Source organism: Octodon degus, unplaced genomic scaffold (genome assembly GCF_000260255.1).
Source record: "Octodon degus isolate 3935 unplaced genomic scaffold, OctDeg1.0 scaffold00031, whole genome shotgun sequence".
Taxonomy (NCBI): Eukaryota; Metazoa; Chordata; class Mammalia; order Rodentia; family Octodontidae; genus Octodon; species Octodon degus.
In genome coordinates this window covers 11,162,396-11,180,638 of record NW_004524607.1, presented here as the reverse complement: position 1 = coordinate 11,180,638, position 18,243 = coordinate 11,162,396, and the positions used below count along the sequence as shown (strand labels likewise).

General features: G+C 50.6%; 1 protein-coding gene across 9 annotated transcripts in view; it reads left to right on the top strand.

The window, feature by feature from the left end:
- Prkar1b (protein kinase cAMP-dependent type I regulatory subunit beta) overlaps positions 1-18,243 on the top strand; it is a 131,554-nt gene that overhangs the window by 93,319 nt on the left and 19,992 nt on the right. For all 9 annotated transcript variants that reach the window (XM_004629584.2, XM_023713410.1, XM_023713411.1 and 6 more), the window contains exons 5-7: positions 9,178-9,239; positions 9,876-9,922; positions 17,133-17,291. In XM_004629584.2, coding sequence (XP_004629641.1) covers positions 9,178-9,239; positions 9,876-9,922; positions 17,133-17,291 — 268 coding nt within the window. The remainder of the gene's footprint in view (positions 1-9,177; positions 9,240-9,875; positions 9,923-17,132; positions 17,292-18,243) is intronic.

Below are 18,243 nucleotides of genomic sequence, written 5' to 3'. Positions count from 1 at the left end.
TTAAGGATTCTCAAGATTTTATTACCTGTCACAAAATGGACTTGGGCAACACCGTGAGAGTCTCTCAGGATCACACCGATTTGTGAGGGAGTCAGAAATCGGTGTGACTGAAACCTCCACACACTGTGAGCTAATAAACCTTCCCTTCCTTAAATTTAGGTGTTTTATATTTTGTCTCAGCAAAAGAGAGAACTAAGACATTCAACTTACAGAAAGCAGGATTAGGAAGCTCCAGGTTTTTTTTTTTAATTTATTTTTTATTTTTTTAAAAAATGTATCAGGTATTTAATTAGATTCTTAGTAAGAAATTTAGAACACTAATTTATGAGGATAAATTCCATTTGTCAGAACAAAAACGGATCGCAGGTAGCCCTGAAGCTGAGGAACACTTGATTTTTGCCAAAATCTGTGAGTCCACCACTTTCTGATCCACCTTGCGCTGCTCTGAAATCTGGTGTCTAACTTTCTTGGTGTCAAAGATCTCGCCCTCCTGGTGTCTGGGCTTCCGCAGCTTCTTCTTCTTGAAGTAAGCATCAGTGAGGTGTTTGGGAATTTTCACTGTGCTGATATCAATTTTTGTAGAGGTGGCAATGACAAATTTCTGGTGTGTTCTTCGTAGAGGAACATGATTTAGGCTAAGAGGCCCAGTCACAAGTAGCCAGCCACTGGCCTACTGCTTCAGGAAGACCACTCTTGCCTCTGTGACACCTGGTGAGGATGATCAAGGTGGTGCCAGGAGTGATGCTGGCTTGAAGTTTCCTCACATGCTGACTGAAGGGTTTCTCGCCATGGCTTAAGAGCTTTCAGGGCACATCTTCAGTAGGGTAGTATGTGGGCATTTATGAAGCTTAACCACCCGCATACCTCCATTCTTGTCCCCACCGACTGGTTTTGTAATCATAGCAGAACTTTCTCCTTCTTTTACTTTTCAACCTTTGATTTAGCAGCTGTGTATTTTCTCTTGTACAAAGCCTTTCTGGAATACATGGCAGATTGGAGTGTCTACCAATTCCTCTAACCAGGACAGGATTTTGGCTGCAGTGAGGCTGCCCCTTCTTGGACTTTTTTGCCTTGTTCACCTTACCCTTTTTACCAGTACCACTGGCAGAAACTTTCTGGGCTTCAGATTTCTTCTCTTTAGTGTCTGGCTTCTCAGTTTTTTCACCTGCCATCTTGCAAGATGGAAAAGAGCCCAGGTTTTAAAATGTATGTAATTTTTTTTTTTAGTTTGTGGGATTTTTAAAAATAATATTCACCCAAAGTCAAATGCTAAAGAGTGCAGGAGAACTGTGCACACACTAGAGAGCCAAAGAACCCAGCTGAAGACCTGCAGTCCATGGCAATTGTCTTAGTTACTCTTCTCTCATTGCTGGGACAAATACCTGACACTCAAAATGAAGGAAGGAAAGGTTTATTTAGCTCACAGTTACTGGAGGTTTCAGTCCATACTCAGCTGGCTACGAGACAGAGCAGCACATGGCAGAGGGCAACCTTTCATGGCAATGGCAAAGAGCAAGAGCACAGGGAGAGGTAGCAGCAGCTCAAGCAACTAGCTTCTCTTCCCACCTTACGTTGTAATACAAATTACCTGCCCCAGGGCAGGTGCAGCATCCACACCCACAGTAATCAATCACAAACTCCAGAAGCTGCCCCAAGATTGCATGAGGCTTTGGAGGGACAACTATACACAAACCATAACATTGTGCCCCCGGACCCCCAAAGACTCATGCACATCCCTTTATGCAAAAGACATTGTAGTCCATCTCTAAGAGTTGCCAAAGTCCCAACAGTTTCAGCATTGCTGAAAAGTCCCAAGTCCCAAGTCTCCTCCAAGATCCAAGGCAAACACTCAACTGTGAGCCCCTGTACAAATGAAAATTTAAACACTTGAAGGCACAAGATAAACATTACCTTTCCAAAAGGTGTACACAGCAGGATACCAAGCATTGGGACCAACACAAATCTAACATCCAGCAGGGCAAACATTAAGTCCTGCAGTTCCATGTGGAACATCCCAATGCAATCTGTGATGAGTTGTGAGCTCCAAAGGCCTTATATGACTCTGCCCCTAAGGCACTCAAGGTGGTAGCTCCCATGGCGTCCCAGTTAGGCTGGCTTTGTTCCCTCCTTGCAGTTTCCCATAGATGATCCACGTTCCTGGCTTTTCCAAACTTTTGGAGTTTCCACTGAATAGGCTTCTCACAGCTTCACACACTGCCCTCTTGGGGGCATACCGCCTGGCCTCCCAGGCCTTCTCTGAAATAGAGGTGGAAGCCTTATGGACCTCAGACCTCCTGCATTCTGCAAGCGCCTAAAACCAACGACACATTGATGATGCCAAGGTCTGCTGCTGGCTGAATCAGTAGCCAGGTTTTCCTCTCTCTTGGCTGTAGGGGTCGAGCGCCTGGATGGCTGAGCACTCTGACCCTGATTTGGAGGAATAATTTCTCCATGCCGGCGCCATTCTGGAACCTGCTGTGGCCGCTGCCGCCATTCTGGAACATGGGGCTCTGAGGCTTTCCCCTCAAGGCAAGTCCCTGACCTTTGCAGTTCTGAAGCTGCAAAGGGTGGAGACCTGCCTCCTCCTGTGACGCCCTCAGGCTGTCCCTTCCATTCTCAGGTTCCTTCCTGGCAGTGGAGATCCTCTCAGCTCCATCTTTGCAGTCCACAGCTTTATTGGAGCTTCCTTTCTGGCCAGGCTCACAGTTTGGATCATCCTGCTGGGCTCCTTGCTCTTCATTCTCAACATAAATCTGGCTAAAAGCCCTCAGTAACAACCAGGCCACTGCCCCAATATTTGGCTGCTTTGAAATATCTTTTGTCATATTGATCAGTGTGCCATACTTAACCTCACTCTCAGGCAAAGTCTCTGGACCCGAGCAAAGTGCAGAGAACTTTTCTGCCAAGTCAGAACACAGATGACCTGGAGTCCAACAACCAATGCAGTCCTCCTTCTCAGTGGAAGCCTCCCCAGCCTGGTCTTCACAGGCAGGCTTTCTGTCAGCCTTCTGGTCTTCTGAGCTCTGACCAGAAACTCCCAAACAGAAGAGCCGAAGCTGTTCTAGCTCTTGGCAAGTGGGCAACATCTCCAAACCTTTCCTATCTCTTCCCATAAGCCATTCCCAAAAGCTGGTGATCCACATGGTCACGTTGAGCCACACCAAGAACCCCACTCCTGCAGTACCAAATTCTGTCTTACTCTTCTCTCATTGCTGGGACAAATACCCGACACTCAGAATGAAGGAAGGAAAGGTTTATTTAGCTCACAGTTACTGGAGTTTCAGTCCACACTCATCTGGCTCCAAGGCAGAGTGGCACATGGCAGAGGGCAACCTTTCATGGTGGTGGCAAAGAGCAAGAGCCAAATATATGTACTTTTTGTCAGTTAGAAAGCAATTAATTTTAACAATGCAAACTCTTTCCCATGACAGCCGAGAAGATATCGAATCCTTTCTCAATAGGGATCAAGCAGCAGTGGGGGTGGAGTGGGAGTGTGAACCAGGTGGGGCACCACAAGAAGTAACACAGAAATTTGACTTTAGGAGACACCAGCCTTGGAGAGGTAGCTCTGCAGTTTAAGTGCCTGCTGGCAAGCACAGGGCCTGAGTTTGACTGTTGGTACCACATACCGTGCTGGCCAGGTGCCGGTGCTAACACCAAAACCAGGTGTGGTGGCACATGGCTGTAATTCCAGCACTGGGGAGGCTGATACATAGGAGTATCACTATGAATCTGAACTGCGTAGTGAGACCTGTATCAAAAAAATTGAGAGAGAGAGAGAGAGAGAGAGAGAGAGAGAGAGAGGCCTTAAAAGCAGTAATTGCAGAAAAGTAGTGTGTACTCGATAGAGATCACAAGATCACACTGGCTTGAAGGAGGAAGTGTGAAGCCTCCGTGGAGGGTGGAAAGAAAAAGAGAGTTAGCTGTGTTCTGGATGGAGAGACTCCCGCAGTGAAGCCGGCGCTCTCCCACTCTGCAGAGCCTCCTGGGCTGCTCAGCGGCTGGATGTGGGCGCAATAAATGCATTCAATGATGGCAGTTGGAAGAGTGCAGTTTTGCAAATAGCCGAGTCTTACTTGAAACAAGAGGGGCTCACTTGGCCAGAGTATGAGAGGCACCAGGAGGTTATGGCAGTGATGGAGCCATAGAAGAAGCAGGGAAGCAGTAGTGGCAGGGGACAGGACGCAAGGAGATAGCCAGAGCAGGTACACCTGGGAGCTGAGTACTGAATAGGTGAGGGGCAGCTCCATGGAATAGTCAGAGCCAGGACTCTGGAGTCAGGTCTCCTGGCCTGCCTGCCAGCTGTGTGACCCCAGCACATTCCTTAGTTTCTCTGTGTCTCTGTTCTCTCACCTGCGGATGAGAATAATAATTGTTGTGAGAATTAAATGAACGACTCCACATGAGAGGCTGTATCTCTTTCCTAGGACTGCTAGAACAAAAGACCACAAACTTAGTGGCCTTAATAGAAATTTATTGCAGCCCAAAGGGTGTCAGCAGGATAATCCCTCCTAGGACTGTGTGGATTTGTCTCCAGCCTCTCTCTCCTTGGCTTATAGGTGGCATCATCTCCCACATCTCTCATTGTCTCTTTTTATGTGGTATTTTCCCTGTGTATGCCTGTGTTCAAAGTCCCCCTCTTAAGGACATGGGTCATATTGAGTTACCTACCTCCCCCCTCAACTGTGAGTTTATCTTAGCCAATTATATCTGCATGACCCCATTTCCAAATACTCTAGGATCCTGGGGGTTGCAGCCCCCAACACCTTGGCTTTTGGAGGATGTCAGCCTGTGTCCCCTACTGGGTCTGCCTGACATACATGGAGCAATTTATAGATCTTCAAGGTGACATTGACACCCTGGGGGACCAAAACTGGAGCCCCTGTGGGATTGACTGAAGACCGAAAAGTAGATATGAGAATGATGTATTTAGCAGAAGGCATTTGCTATAGACTAGGTTGTATCCCCTCATACCTAAATTGCATACTCTGAATCACTGACTGCCTCTGTGATAGTATCTGGAGATGGGGCTTTGGGGAAGAATTGAGGGTGGGGAGCCTATGATGGGGCTAGTGCCCATCATAAAGGGATTTGAGGACCAAGCTTCTTCTGCCATGGACACAGCCAGATGGGACCACCACTATGAGGTAGGAAGTGGCCCTCATGAAGCCAAATCTGATGACCTTTCTCTTGCTCTTCTGGTCTCTAGGACCACGAGAAATAAATGTTGTATAAGCTGCTCAGTCTCTAGTGCTGGATCATAGTGGCCTGGGCTGATTATCATAGCAATGTAATGTTGGGTGACTGTGGTGGGGAAGCAGGTTCTTGTTGAACCCACAGGGCACAGGCCCTAGAGCAGGAAAGAGGAAAGATGGCCTAATGAAAGATGTCTGCTCAGCTAAGGGCATCGTGGGAATGTGACCAGGACACCAACTGCAGGAAATATTTGGAAAATATAAAACTGACAAGGAATTCCTGTAACTCAGCAGGAAAAATGATACTAGCTGGCTATCGAGATGGACAAAGGACGAGAACAGGAAGCTGAAAGAGAAACGTGGCAGACAGGCCCTTGGCAAAAAGCCTAAAGCTTGGAGATGAGGGATGTGGGATGAAAACAGAACAGGGCTTTCAGCTACAGCCAAGGTGTCCCCTGCTCTGGCTCCAGAGAAAAAGAACTTGGAGCAGAAAGGTTCGTTTGAGCTCGTGATTTCAGTCCATGGTAGGCTAGAAGACTGGCTAAAACCTCATAGTAGGAGCATGTGACAGAGGCTGTTCATCTTGCATAGCTGGGAAGCAGAGAGCAAAAGCCTGAATGAAGGGGCTAGGACCAGATGTAGTACCCAGGTTACACCCCCAAAACCCATTGCCTTCAACCAAGTCCCGTCTCCTGAGTTCCCATCACATCCCAGTAACACCATCTGGAGTCATCCATGAATTACATCCAGTTGGTGAAGTAAGAGCCTTTGTCATTGAACGACTTCCCCAGAAACCTATTAGCTGGTGACAAAGTTGTTGTTTTTAGTTCATGAGGTTTGGAGGAGGAGTGCCAGGGGAATTTCAAATCCAATATACCTATAGTTCAAGATTTTTTTTTTCCTGTATTTAGGACAGGGTCTACAGGGTCTTACTATGTAGATCAGACTCATAATGATTCTCCTGTTTTCAGCCTCCCAAATGCTGGGATTATAGGCATGCGCCACCATACCCAGTCTCAATTGCCCTCTCAGTGTGCCCCAGGAATGGGGCCAGCACGGCACTCTGGGGATTGAATCCCTGGCCACTGTGCTCTGCCTAAGCAGGCACTTTAGTCTGCTAAGCTGGCCTTAAGATTTTTTTTTTTTTTTTTTAAAGAGAAAACATCCAAACAAAAGGAGATAGTACAAAGATCCTAGTGCAGTCACCTGTGGAAAGTTCAGGAGATGGAGGAATAAATGTGTAAGTAAAATAAGAATGGTCAGTGGCATGGTGAGCTGAGGGTTACCTGTTTGCTGGAAGGGGCACCCTGTGAAACCTGGGCATGGCTGGACATAAATTCTATAGCTTTGTTGTAGATAGTGGTGACACTGTGTGACCCACTGGGTGCTGAATGACCCGGTGAGCAGGAGGATGGACTGTAGTGTGGTTCCCTAGGCCAGAACCTGCCTCTTCCTGCCCTCACCATGTGTACCTTTGATCCTATGTACAGTGGTCTTGATGCCCTGTCCTGGGGTGTAGGGAGGGGGGTCCCTCAGCAGAGCCTGATGCCTGGGTCATCTGTCCCCCAGAGCTTTTCAAGCCTCAGTTTGCCTTTAAGGTAAGAACAGAGATGGCCCTCATGAAATTGAGAAAGAGGGTATTATGAGGTCTCAGGTGGTGGGCACAGGGTTCAGGTGGGCTTTGGAAAGAGAACTGTGACCATGATGTTGCATGGTCTTGAGCTAGCCATGAAGAACAAGGACTTGCTTTGATGTGTATTGATGGGTGTTCTGCCCATAGAGAGAGGTTTCACATGCAGCCTGGGACTTTCTTTCCAGGAGTCTCTGAATGCTGAGCCCACATCCTCCTACCATGACTGGATGCAGAGGGTGCAATTATCAGGAATGGAGCCCATCCCCAAGTGCCTAGTCCCATCCCAGGCTGACAAGAGCCTCACACCTCATGCCCCGGACCTGTGGACTCATGTGCTCGGTTTCCATTGGCTTGGTTGCTACCTTCCTGTTACCTGCCCTGGGATCTCACACTCATGACATCCCTGACCTGTCTGAGAGTTTGAGGGAAGGTCCGTGAAGGCTGGAGCAGGTAGGGAGGAGTCCTGTGGAAACGTCCTCAGGCAGCGATTCCTGTGGGACCTGCCCTTGTGGCAACCAGGAGCCTGTCATTCAGGGAATAAGGAAGTGGACATCTGTGAGAAGACAGGACTTGGTTGTATCGTAAGCCTTGTGGCTGGGCCCTCTCAGGGAGCCTGGCCTCTTCTGCATGTAGTGGAGCATATTTATCTCTTGCAGATCGAAATGCTTTGCCAAACTGCTCACTTCCAGCAATTTTGAAGAGAGGCAGCGTGGCTTAGCATATGTAATCTTTGGAGGTATATTTGGCACATTAGACTAGCTTGAAAGTGTGTTTGGCTGTGAGTAAGTTGTTGGTTTCCATGCTGGATGCATCCCTCTGTGTACTAGGCTTGGAGTCTGTACCACACTCAGATAAGCACGTTGTAACATTTTCAAGTCCAGATTTTGCCTTTTTTGGATGCTTCAAAAATGTTAAAAGCCTCAAGTCTGCACTAAAGGGAAGATGTGGCATTTCCCCAGTGAGCAGCTGCAGCTTTTTAAAAATACATAAATACATAAATTAACTATAAGACTATAGAAGGGGGTGGGGTGGGGAGATGGCTCAATGGAATAAGCGCTTCCCTGGCAAGCGCAAGGGTCCGAGTTCAATCCCCAGTTCCGCAAAAAAAAAAAAAAAAGACTATAGAAAATAGAAGCATATATATAATCAAACAAAAGATACAAAGGACCCATCAGGGAGTAGAACTCAAGAATTTCTTGAATAGAGAGAAAACAGCCACTATCTTAAGAATTATATTTTTCTGGAGCCTGTACCATCTGGGTCTTTGGTTTTGCATTTGCCCTGGACATTCCACAGCAAGGGTGCTCCATGAGCATTCGAGGCTCGCCTCAACTTACCAGTCCTGTGACCCCCAAGTCACCATCCAGGCAGGGCAGGAGGGACTGCTCCTGTGGCTTCACTGAGCGATACACATATTGCCTGGGTCTCCGGTCCTTGTCCCTTGCATCCCAGCTCCACAGCTTCTGTTTTGGGGATCCAAGGGCCAACAGGTGGTCTCCAAAGTGGTCCCTGGTTTTCAGGGAGCGGCACCCATGTGTCTGCCCATCTTCTGGTGACAATTCCAGTTAAATGGGAATGGGACGGGATGCCCTCCACTTTCCCCAGTACCACTGTGGGCTCATGGCTGCTCCAGTCCTCCTGGTTTCCCTGGGCATCGTACATGGCCCATTTCACACCTAAATTTAGGATATTAGATGGCTAGACTACCTGGTTGGCGTTGGTGGCTCTTAAAGTCTGTGCATCCTAGTAGGGCCGGGGAGATGGCTCAGTGGAACAAGCGCTTCCCTGGCAAGCACAAGAGCCTGAGTTCAATCCCCGGTTCCGCTACAAAAAAAAAAAAAAAAAAAATCCTAGAGCCTCCACATCCTCCTCTGAGGTGCTGAGCTCATCGTTCACTTTTGCACTGAGAGCCAGGATGTTCTTGGACTAGAAGTGTTTTCTCTGAAAGAAAAAAAATCAATACATAAACTACTTTATCTGGCCTGGTGGCTGTCTCTGGCAGGTTCATATTTGCAGACAGTAGAAATGTTCACTCTATAATGGCTCTTTCTTAACTGGAATCCAAAACAGTGAGTCGAATGTGGTCCTATTTTCGTAAAAGGCCAGCAGCAAAGCATGTCTGTGCAGAGATAGAGCTCACAGTGGGAACCTGAACAGAGGGCCAGGGAGGGGTTTAATGTTCCTCTCTTGTGTAGATTTTCTCATTTTTACTGATTTCTGTGAAAGGATTTCAACAGGCCGTGGGTGTCCACTGGATGGTGGGACATCCACTTACTGGTCCAGAGAAGCAGGGTTTGACTTTACAGGTGCTACCTGTGACTCCCTAATCTGGTGTGTTTCATTTTTCAGTGACATATTTGATGCCATGTTTCCTGTCACTCACATTGCCGGGGAGACAGTCATACAGCAAGGTACGTTCCGCTGCCTAAACCACAGACCTGGGGGAAATGGTTTGCGTGCTTGAGATTTTAGCATAAGATGCTCTGTGCAGTCCTCCAGATAATTCGCTAGCAGAACTTAAGAAAACAAAACTGAAGTTAACGTAGTATATTTCCATAATCTTGTTACTAAAAAAAAAAAAAAAATCTCCAGGCATGGTGGTACATGCTTGTGATTCCAACACTCAAAAAGGTTGAGGCATGAGGATCATTTGTGTGCGCATGCACGTGCGCGTGTACACACACACACACACACACACACACACACACACACAGGTCCTGGGAATTTTTTGGTGGAAGACTATAATGTAGACAAGATTGTGGATGTTCTTTGGAAGAGAAACATAACAGAACACTGTAACTCCTGTGTCCAACAGGCAGGGTTTGTATTTTTTTTTAAATTTTTGGTTTTTAGTTTTTGTTTGTTTTGAGACAGGGTTTCACTATGCAGTTCAAGGTGTTGAACGCACTTTATAGCCCAGGCTGGCCTCAAACTTGCAGCGATTTTCCTGCCTCACCTTCCCAGGTCCTGGGATTATAGGTGTGCACCGCCATACCTAGCTCAAACTGTCAGTTTTATCTCATGTTTCCTGTCTTCTTTTGTTGCAGGGAACGAAGGAGATAATTTCTACGTAATTGACCAAGGAGAAGTGGATGTGAGTATAGACTACTGTTTTTGGAAGTTATAAATTCCTCCCTCTTCCTCCAGTGTGAAGATCAGGTCACTCTAAGCCCTGTAGGAAGGTCCTTATCTCTGAGTGACATATTCCTGAAGTTATTTTATTTATTTGCAGTGCTTATGGCAGAACCCAGGGCCTTGAGCATACCCACCCATTGCTCTACTACAAAGCAGCACCCCACCCTGTTAAATGAAAACTAATAGATTTCTTTTAAAAGGTCTAGGTAAGAAAATACCAGACAAGCAGGTGGCAGGAGGGCCGTTGGGCAGGTGCCGTCTGCAGCCTGGCCTTTGTCTCCTGCAGACAGTTGGGAGGGTTTGACTCGGTGCTGACCCCATATCAGTGGTCCATGATGTGCCACTTTTGCACTGGGTGTTGACATTGGCTACAGTGGCCAGGGAGCTGTGTATCTGTAGGCCCCAGAAGTGCTGCCAGGAGCTGGGTCCTCTGTGTCCCATGCCGTGATGTTTCAAATGCCCCAGCTGTACTGCAGTCCTCAGGGATGCTGTCTTCCTGTTCTCATTGGCCAGCAGTGGAGGTCTCCACTTTTCTCCCCCCACTCTCTCTCTCTCTCTTTTTTTCAATACTGAGTATTGAACCCAGGGCCTTCACTGAACTACATCTCCAGCCTTTATTTTAATTTTTTTTTTTTTTTACTCTGAGACAGGATCCCTTATGTTGTTGAGGTACCCAGACTGGGTTTGAACTTTTGATCTTCTTGCCTCCGCCTCCTAGATTACTGGAAATACAAATTGTGCTGCCTTGCCCACAGGCCCATACTTTTATGAAGCTACCTCCACTGTTCTAAGTGCCCACTTGTGAAAGGCCCCCTCTTGGGCACTCAGCTAGGTCTTCCACACCCACTTGCCTTCTTTTGCCTCCTGGGCTACCATCAACTGAGTCCCAGATGCCCTGGCTTGAAAGGTGGTGATGTTGCCTCTCTGGGTGCCTGCCCCTGCCCTCCTGGAGCCAAGGACCTGGCTCTTGCCAAAGCCCTCCAGCTGGGCCCCCAGTGTGACCTACAGGGCATCCCTTGGCACTCCTGCTGGAACCCTGCACTGTGCTGTCACAGGGCTTTGGCAGTCGCTGTCTCTGGCTGGGGACATCCCTTTTCCCTCATAGCATCACTGTGAACACCTGTTTTACTCTTTGATGTCCTCCAAAGTGTTACTTCCTGAGCCTGGGAGTCTGTAGATACACCCTTGCCCCCAGCTTCTCTGTGGCATCTCCTTTCTTTATCTTAGTTGGGAATTTTGCAGTTTTTCCTGGGTTTTTTTTTTTTTTTTTTTTTTTTTAGTAGGCACCGGGAATTGAACCCAGGGCCTTTGCCTTTATTTTTTCATTTTGAGATGGGGTCTCATTAAATCCCTAGGTGCCCAGACTGGCTTGAACTTGAAATCCTCCTGCCACAGCCTCCCAGAGTGTTGGGATTACAGGTGTAGACCACCATGCCAGGCTTCCTGGGTCTTTCCTGAAGGCCTGTCTAAGCATTGCGGGGGGTCTCTGAGGGCCTAGGTCAGATCCAGCCCTTCCCAAGCTGGCCCTGGGTCCCGTCTGGCTGGGAATGGCTCAGCCTCACTCCACCCCTCCCCCTCAGGTGGTGCTGCCATTTGCTCCTTGTCACCTTGCTGTCAGTGGCCTCTAGGCGTCAGGCCATGCCACCTCCTTCCAGAGCTGGGGAGCTATTTCAAGACTTGGCCTCATCCCTCTGCCTCTATCCAGTCCCAGCTATTTCTGGGAAGGACATTTACTCACCTACCTCCCCAGCAGCCTGTCGGCAGCGCATCCACTCTGAGCTTTCTGGGAACCGCCAGGCCCCCCACTTCCGGAGCTGGAGCACAGGAAGTGACTCAAGAGAAGTCCAGGCGGGGCACACACTGAGTCCCCAGACTTCTCTTTGTCACAAGGCCTGTTACGCTGTCCTACACTGGATCTGACAGCATGGTCCCTGGACTGGCCTACGGCAAACCTTTGTGTCAATCAGGAGATTTGTCCTCCCAAAGAAGGAAACTGAGGCAGGCGCTAAGAATCTAGGGCCACCCCTTTGTGGGGCAAGTGTGAAGAAGAGGGAGGATAAGGTCTACTGGGCTCAGCTGTAGCCATGGTCACTGCCTGACCCTTCACTTCAGGTCTAAATCCAAGACAGGAGGGTCTTAGGCTTGATGAAACTCAGATGAGTATGTTGGATCACTAGGGAGGCTGAGGTAGGAGGCTTGTAAGCTTGAGAACAGCCTTGGCAAGTTCTAGGGAGACCCTGTATCAGAATAAAATTTTAAAGAAGGGGTGGGGATGTAGCTCTGTGGTTGATGCTTGCCTAGCATGTGGGTTCCCTCCTCAGTACTTCAAAACAAAAAACATGAACCAAACCCAGGTTCATCCTGGCAGGACCCCTCCCACCCCTGTGGGATAGTCACAGCATCCAGGCCTGGGTGCCATAGGACAAGGCGAGAGATGAGGAGCAAGTTGGTCTTTTGGCCAGCTCCCCCGCCCAGCTCCCGGGTGGAGATGTGTTGTCTCTGGCACCAGACCAAACCCGGGGACATGTGGAGGCAATTGTGTGAGGAAAAAGTGAGGTCACCTTCGCATAACTGGAGTTCCCCGACACATTGTCTCTTAGATCCTGCCTCCCCATCCCGCCCGCCCCAGGTGCACAAGTGGCTTCCAGGGCCTCTCTGGACCCTGTGTGGCAGAGCCAGGACATCAGGGCACTGTGAGTGGATGCCGCTTCCTGGCGTGGCCACCAGTCTGGGACATGCAAGCCCTGGTGGCACCAGGATGTGACCTATGGGGCCATCTGTGAATAGGCATAGCCAGCTTCCTGCCTGCCGAGGCTGCAAGTGAACACCAGGCCCCTCTGCCAATCTCTTCAGATTTTCCAGTAGGGAGGGGATGGGTGGCAGGGTGGGGCTGGCCCAGGAGCTGCGGGGGAGCCGCTGTGATGTGGAGGCTGATTGTGCAAAGGGTAAACATCGGGGCTGGTGCTGAAGGCCACATCTGAAGGAATCAGAGGAACCCAGTAACGAACCAGACAGACATGGCAGCCTGGCCGAGGGTGGAGTTCTAGGGTGTACATTGGGATGATTACTGTCATTACTGCGCCCTGAGCTGCCACAGCCCCGAGCTGCCCTGGCTCGGTCCAGCCCTCCTACCCTGAGCCCCGCTATGTGTTCTATTTGCTGCTGTAAACACCCTCTGGGGGAAGAGGTGGACTCACACGGGGCACAGGTTGCTCCCCAAAGTATCACAGGTACTAGTTCTGCAGGGTTGAGAGGGGAATGGGGCTACCATAGGCATCCCCTCCCCATGGAAGGCAGCCCCCAGGACCCTAGAGACAGGCACGGCTCGTGGTAGCCCATGTGCCCTCTCTGCAGGGTGACACTGCCCTCTGTCCAGCAGCCCTGGGACACCAGGTGACTGTATGCCAAGATACTGGCTTGGCTTAAATTACGGTTTTCCAGAGAGACTCCAAAAATGCCTGCTTGCTGTGTGCATGTTGCCAAGAGCTATAATCCATTTTTCTAAGTATAAAAATATCTCCCAATTTATTTTATTCCTGGAACATAGCATTTCTGCTTAAAAAGATGCTCAGCTGCTGGTGTCACCGGCTCAGGAGTGCCGTCGTTCCATTTCTAGCCTGTCTGAGGCCCATTCCCTATCTTTGTTGTTCTCGAGCCTTTGTTATTTTGGGACTCTTTACTGTCACCTTTCTGGTTTTACATTGTCCCTGGTGGGCAGCCCTGAACATGGCAACCTGATCCCTTGTCCTGCCCGGTTGTCACTCAGGGCCTGCCACATGTTCTATGTGTGCGTACGTTTCAACTCATAAAATGCACAAAATTAAAATTTGCCATCTTAACCATTAGGGGCACAGCACAGTGACAGTAAATGCATTCATACTGCTGTCTGGCTGTCACTACCATCCATCTCTCATCTTCCCAAATGGAAGCTCTGTCCTCCATGGAACTCTGACGCCTGTCCCCTTCCCAGCTCCCAGTGTCACCATCCTGCTTTCTGCCTCCATGAAACTGACTCCTTCAGGGACCTTGTAGATGTGGAGTGATTGTCCTTCTGTGTCTGCCTTTTCTCACCAGCACCGCATCCCCGAGGCTTACCCACACCGTAACGCATGAGCGTCTCCCTGTTTGAGGCTGAGCAGTGTTCCAGTGTTTGCACGGCCACGTATTGTTTACCTGTCACCAGTCGGTGGACACTCTGGTGCCTGTGTGGAGCACAGTGTGTCAGCGTGTCCTGGAGACCCTGCCTTGGGGTTTTATTTTAATCAGACATTTACTGAGCCCCAGGTGGCTGTGGCCTGGAGATGGCTATGAAGGTTTCTTAGGTCTTGGAGGCCCCAAATATATTCATCCAGTCTTGTGCTCCCTCAGGTTCTGGGCAGCCCTGCCTGAGATGATGGTCTGTAGGTGCCACTCTGCGTGGAGTTGGGGGTAGAAGGATCCTGGGCCACACACAGCTGGCGGTGTTGATGTAAGGAGAAGCACCTGAGTTTAAGATGGGCTCAGGGTCGGCGGGCCAGGAAATCAGCTCTCCAGATATGGGGTCTTGCGGTCATGGAGGAGGACAGGAGGGCTAGGATGGATTCAAGGACCTTTGCCAGCCATCCAGAGGTATAATAAGGGGACCTTGTGGTTGGGCGACATGGCCTGCTCTCCCTCCCCAAAGGGAACTGTGCCACCAATAAAGTCTCTTGAAGCCAGTCCCAGGTAGGTAGTGAGGGCAAAGGAGGGCTAGGGGCAGTATGGGCCTGGGCATGGGTAGGGACGCTGAAGCACCTGGACACAGGCACCTTGTTCTACCCCTTCAGGCCAGGTAGCAGGAGGCTCAGGACCACTGATGCTGACCATGCTGCCCTAGCTGTGCATCACAGCCACACATCATCCTTTGTCTTGGTTAGGTGACTGTTCTTGCCTCTGTGTACCCACAGTGGTTTGCCTACTTGGCTTTCCTATGGGATGGAGCTGGGTGGCTTGAAATACCTGGGTCTCCCGCTGCCAGATCTGTCTGGGGGTCCCCAGCTAGTTGGACATTTCCTGTGGATAGGAATCTGTCACCCACTGCAGAGTGGTAGAGAGTAAAGGAAGGAAAAAAGGAAGGGATGGGGAGGAAGGAGCCAGTGCAGAGTGGCCTTGAGGGACACTGTGCAGCCCGTGGGCGCCACCCTCCCCACCATTTTTCTTTAAAAGAAGAAAAAACAAAAAGTGAAATAAGACAAGAGCAGCCCCTTTGCGTGCCAGCTGGGTGGGGCGCACTCTGTGCCCTGCTAGGGAGCCGTGACAGAGGCCAGTGTCCTGAGAAGGATGGCCCCTTTGTCCTTGGGGGTGGCCCTGAGCCCATTCACACAATGGTTTTCTCTGACACCCAGGGTAGTGCTGGGAGGCCGGGGCTTCTTGACAGGGCAGGGGTCCTTGTGGGCGGGGGGTCTGTGCCCCTTGGTCATCACTCCACTCTGTCTTCGGAAATAACCCAAGAAAGCTGGGGGTGCAGCTGGCATGGGACTGGGTCAGAACACATCCTTCTGTTCCTGGGGACCCTGTTTCTGGCAGGTGGCAGAATGTCCTGCTCCCTCTCAGAGTAAGCACTGCAGGGGCTCCCTTGTTCCCCAGAAGCTGCCACCCAGCTCTGGAGCGGACCCTGCAGCCTGAGCAGGTCTGAGTCCTCATCACTGGGTGCAGATGGGCTCCAGACTGCCAGGTGGGGCCCTGCCTTCAGCCTGCTGAAGCCCGGCCAATAGGTGGTGAGCAGATGCTACTCCAGACCCGGGGGACAGTGTCTTGGGTGGCTAGCATTTCTAGGTGGTATGAGGGCTCACAAAAACCTCATGCTTAGGTTGTGCCCTCAGAAATGCGGGCAGAGTGGAGTGCTGGTTCCCACATCAGAGGCCAGGCCATACTCACCCTAGACTTCAGGTCCCCTTCAGGAATGACAAGAGGCAGAGGTCCTGGTGGGTGCTGTTTAAGATCCCTTAAATTTGTCCCTAAAACTTGGGGCTTGCTGACCCTCCCTCTGTGTATCCTTCTTGCTGGCTGGGCATGCTTCCTGGGGCCTTGGGGAGACACTGTCTTTGGTTCCTGGAGGCTTGTGGAAGGGCAGCCGCATTCCCACTGCCACCCCCACTCCCACCCTGTATGGCCAGCTCCCCCAACCCTGTGCATAGGCCCACTTGGCCTGGGGAAGGGCTTCAGATTGCCAGGTGGGGCCCTGCCTTCAAGCTGCTGTGGTCCCCAGCCTTGCTTGCCTGCAGTTACGGATTTACCCATCACCTGTGGGTGTTTTCTTTCAGATGGGAAATTCTGTGCCTCAGTTATTATCAGATAATGAGTCATTGATTTCAGTAAGAATCACTTCCATGATTCATCACAATCCATTCTTCCTCTGCGCACCCATTTTGCCAATGGGAACCGATCTGTGCGCTCATTGACCGATGCAGGGATAAAGAGGGCATTGTGTCAATTTATAGTAACCGAATCTGCATAATCACTACATAATGAACAATCTGCACCATTCTTGCCTGGGTGTGGGCTGCGCACGGGCCGGGCACAGGCACGCCGTGCGGGGCGCAGCGCTGTGCGGCTGAAAGGGAATCTTGTCCCGGCTGCTTTCCATGAAGCTCGCCTACCCGGGCGCCAATGGCTCCTTTCAGGCCCCAGCCAGGGGCCTGGGCACTGCCCCTAGGAGGAAAGGCCCAGGATAAGGGCTCACCTCTGACCATGTGTGACTGCCTTTGGGCCCCCAGAGGTCAGAAGGAGACAGAGGCCCCTGGAGTGGTCACTGAGGGGCAGGGCAGGAAGGGGCAGCTTACAAGGGGAGAAGGCAAGGGCTGAGTGTCCGCCTGGAGTCAGCACATGTGGTGGAGGCCCTTACTCACTGGTGTACAGCCTGAGAAAGTGAGGCCCAGAGAATTGCTAAGCAGAAAACAAGGCCCACTGGGGAGCAGGGGCGGTGCAGGACATGTTCCTGACTGAAGCCTGGGCCCATGCTGCCCTGTCTGTGGTCCTGTCCTGTCCTTTAGGGGCTGAGCAGACCCTGGGATGCTGTTTGGTGCTCTGTGTGGAGCAGGAGTGTGGCTGGTACTGTGTCCTTCCCAAGGGGACCTGGGAGATCTGTGGGGTCCCTGGGGAGCATCCAGCTGGAGGTCATGCCCTGACCATTTCTCCTGTGTTCCCTGCAGGTATACGTGAATGGAGAGTGGGTGACCAACATCAGCGAGGGGGGCAGCTTCGGGGAGCTGGCACTCATCTATGGCACACCCAGGGCTGCCACTGTGAAGGCCAAGACCGACCTCAAGCTCTGGGGCATAGATCGTGACAGCTACCGGCGCATCCTGATGGTGAGCAGCATCCTGGTAGAGGAGGGTCCACCAGGCAGGGGTGGGGGTGCAGGGGCTGTGCCTGATGCCCATTTCTGAGCAAGCATCCCATAGGAGGGAAGAGATAGCTCCCAGCCAGGTCTTTTACCAATAAATCCTGTGAGATGATCAGAAGAGGAGGGGGTGGCTCTGGAAAGCTTCTTAGAAGACAGGGAGGTAGTTGAGGGAGTATGTTTTGCTTTCTTTCTTTTTCTGAGTGTGCAGAACATGTTTTTAATGGATGGCGCTCTAGCTGCCATCTTGGACTGTGAGGTGACCTTGAGAATGACACCCATCTTCCTAGTAAGAAAAATGACTTTCTGCTACTGGTGGATGGTTATTCTGGGGTGGTCTGCTCATGCCTAGACTCCTTCATGTGGGGATCACTAGGGTTATTAAGCCACTAACATTTTAGATCTGTTCTTACCTGCATCCAGATCTCTCAGGAGATGTAGCGTGCGTGCGTGCGTGCGTGCGTGCGTGTGTGTGACACACAAATACATGTATGTCATTGAGACCATGTGGGTGGCTTCTGGAGGGAAAAATCATTCCTGGAGGAGGAGGTCATTCACCCTCATATCACAAAATAGGAGGCACAGGGCTGGCCTCCCGGGTGAGGAGATGAACTGAACACATACACACCTGGGGTGGGATGGTGGAGGTGAGCTGGAACTGAGGGAGGGGCAGCTCCCTAGGAAGGAGGGCTGGAGAATTCTCTTCTAGGTGACATTGGTGCAGAGGCCTTGAGGCCAGAAGCTAGGGCAAAAGCTGTTAGTTTTGGCCATAGTGCAGTGAGTGCAAAGGCCCTGGGGCCTGAGTTGCTGGAGTATTGCTGCGCTGTCCTGGTCCCAGTCCAGGGGCTGTAGACAGGGCCAGGAGCGTCAGGACAGCTATTTCGTCAGCCCCAAGTTCCACAAGTTCCTTGCCAAGTCTC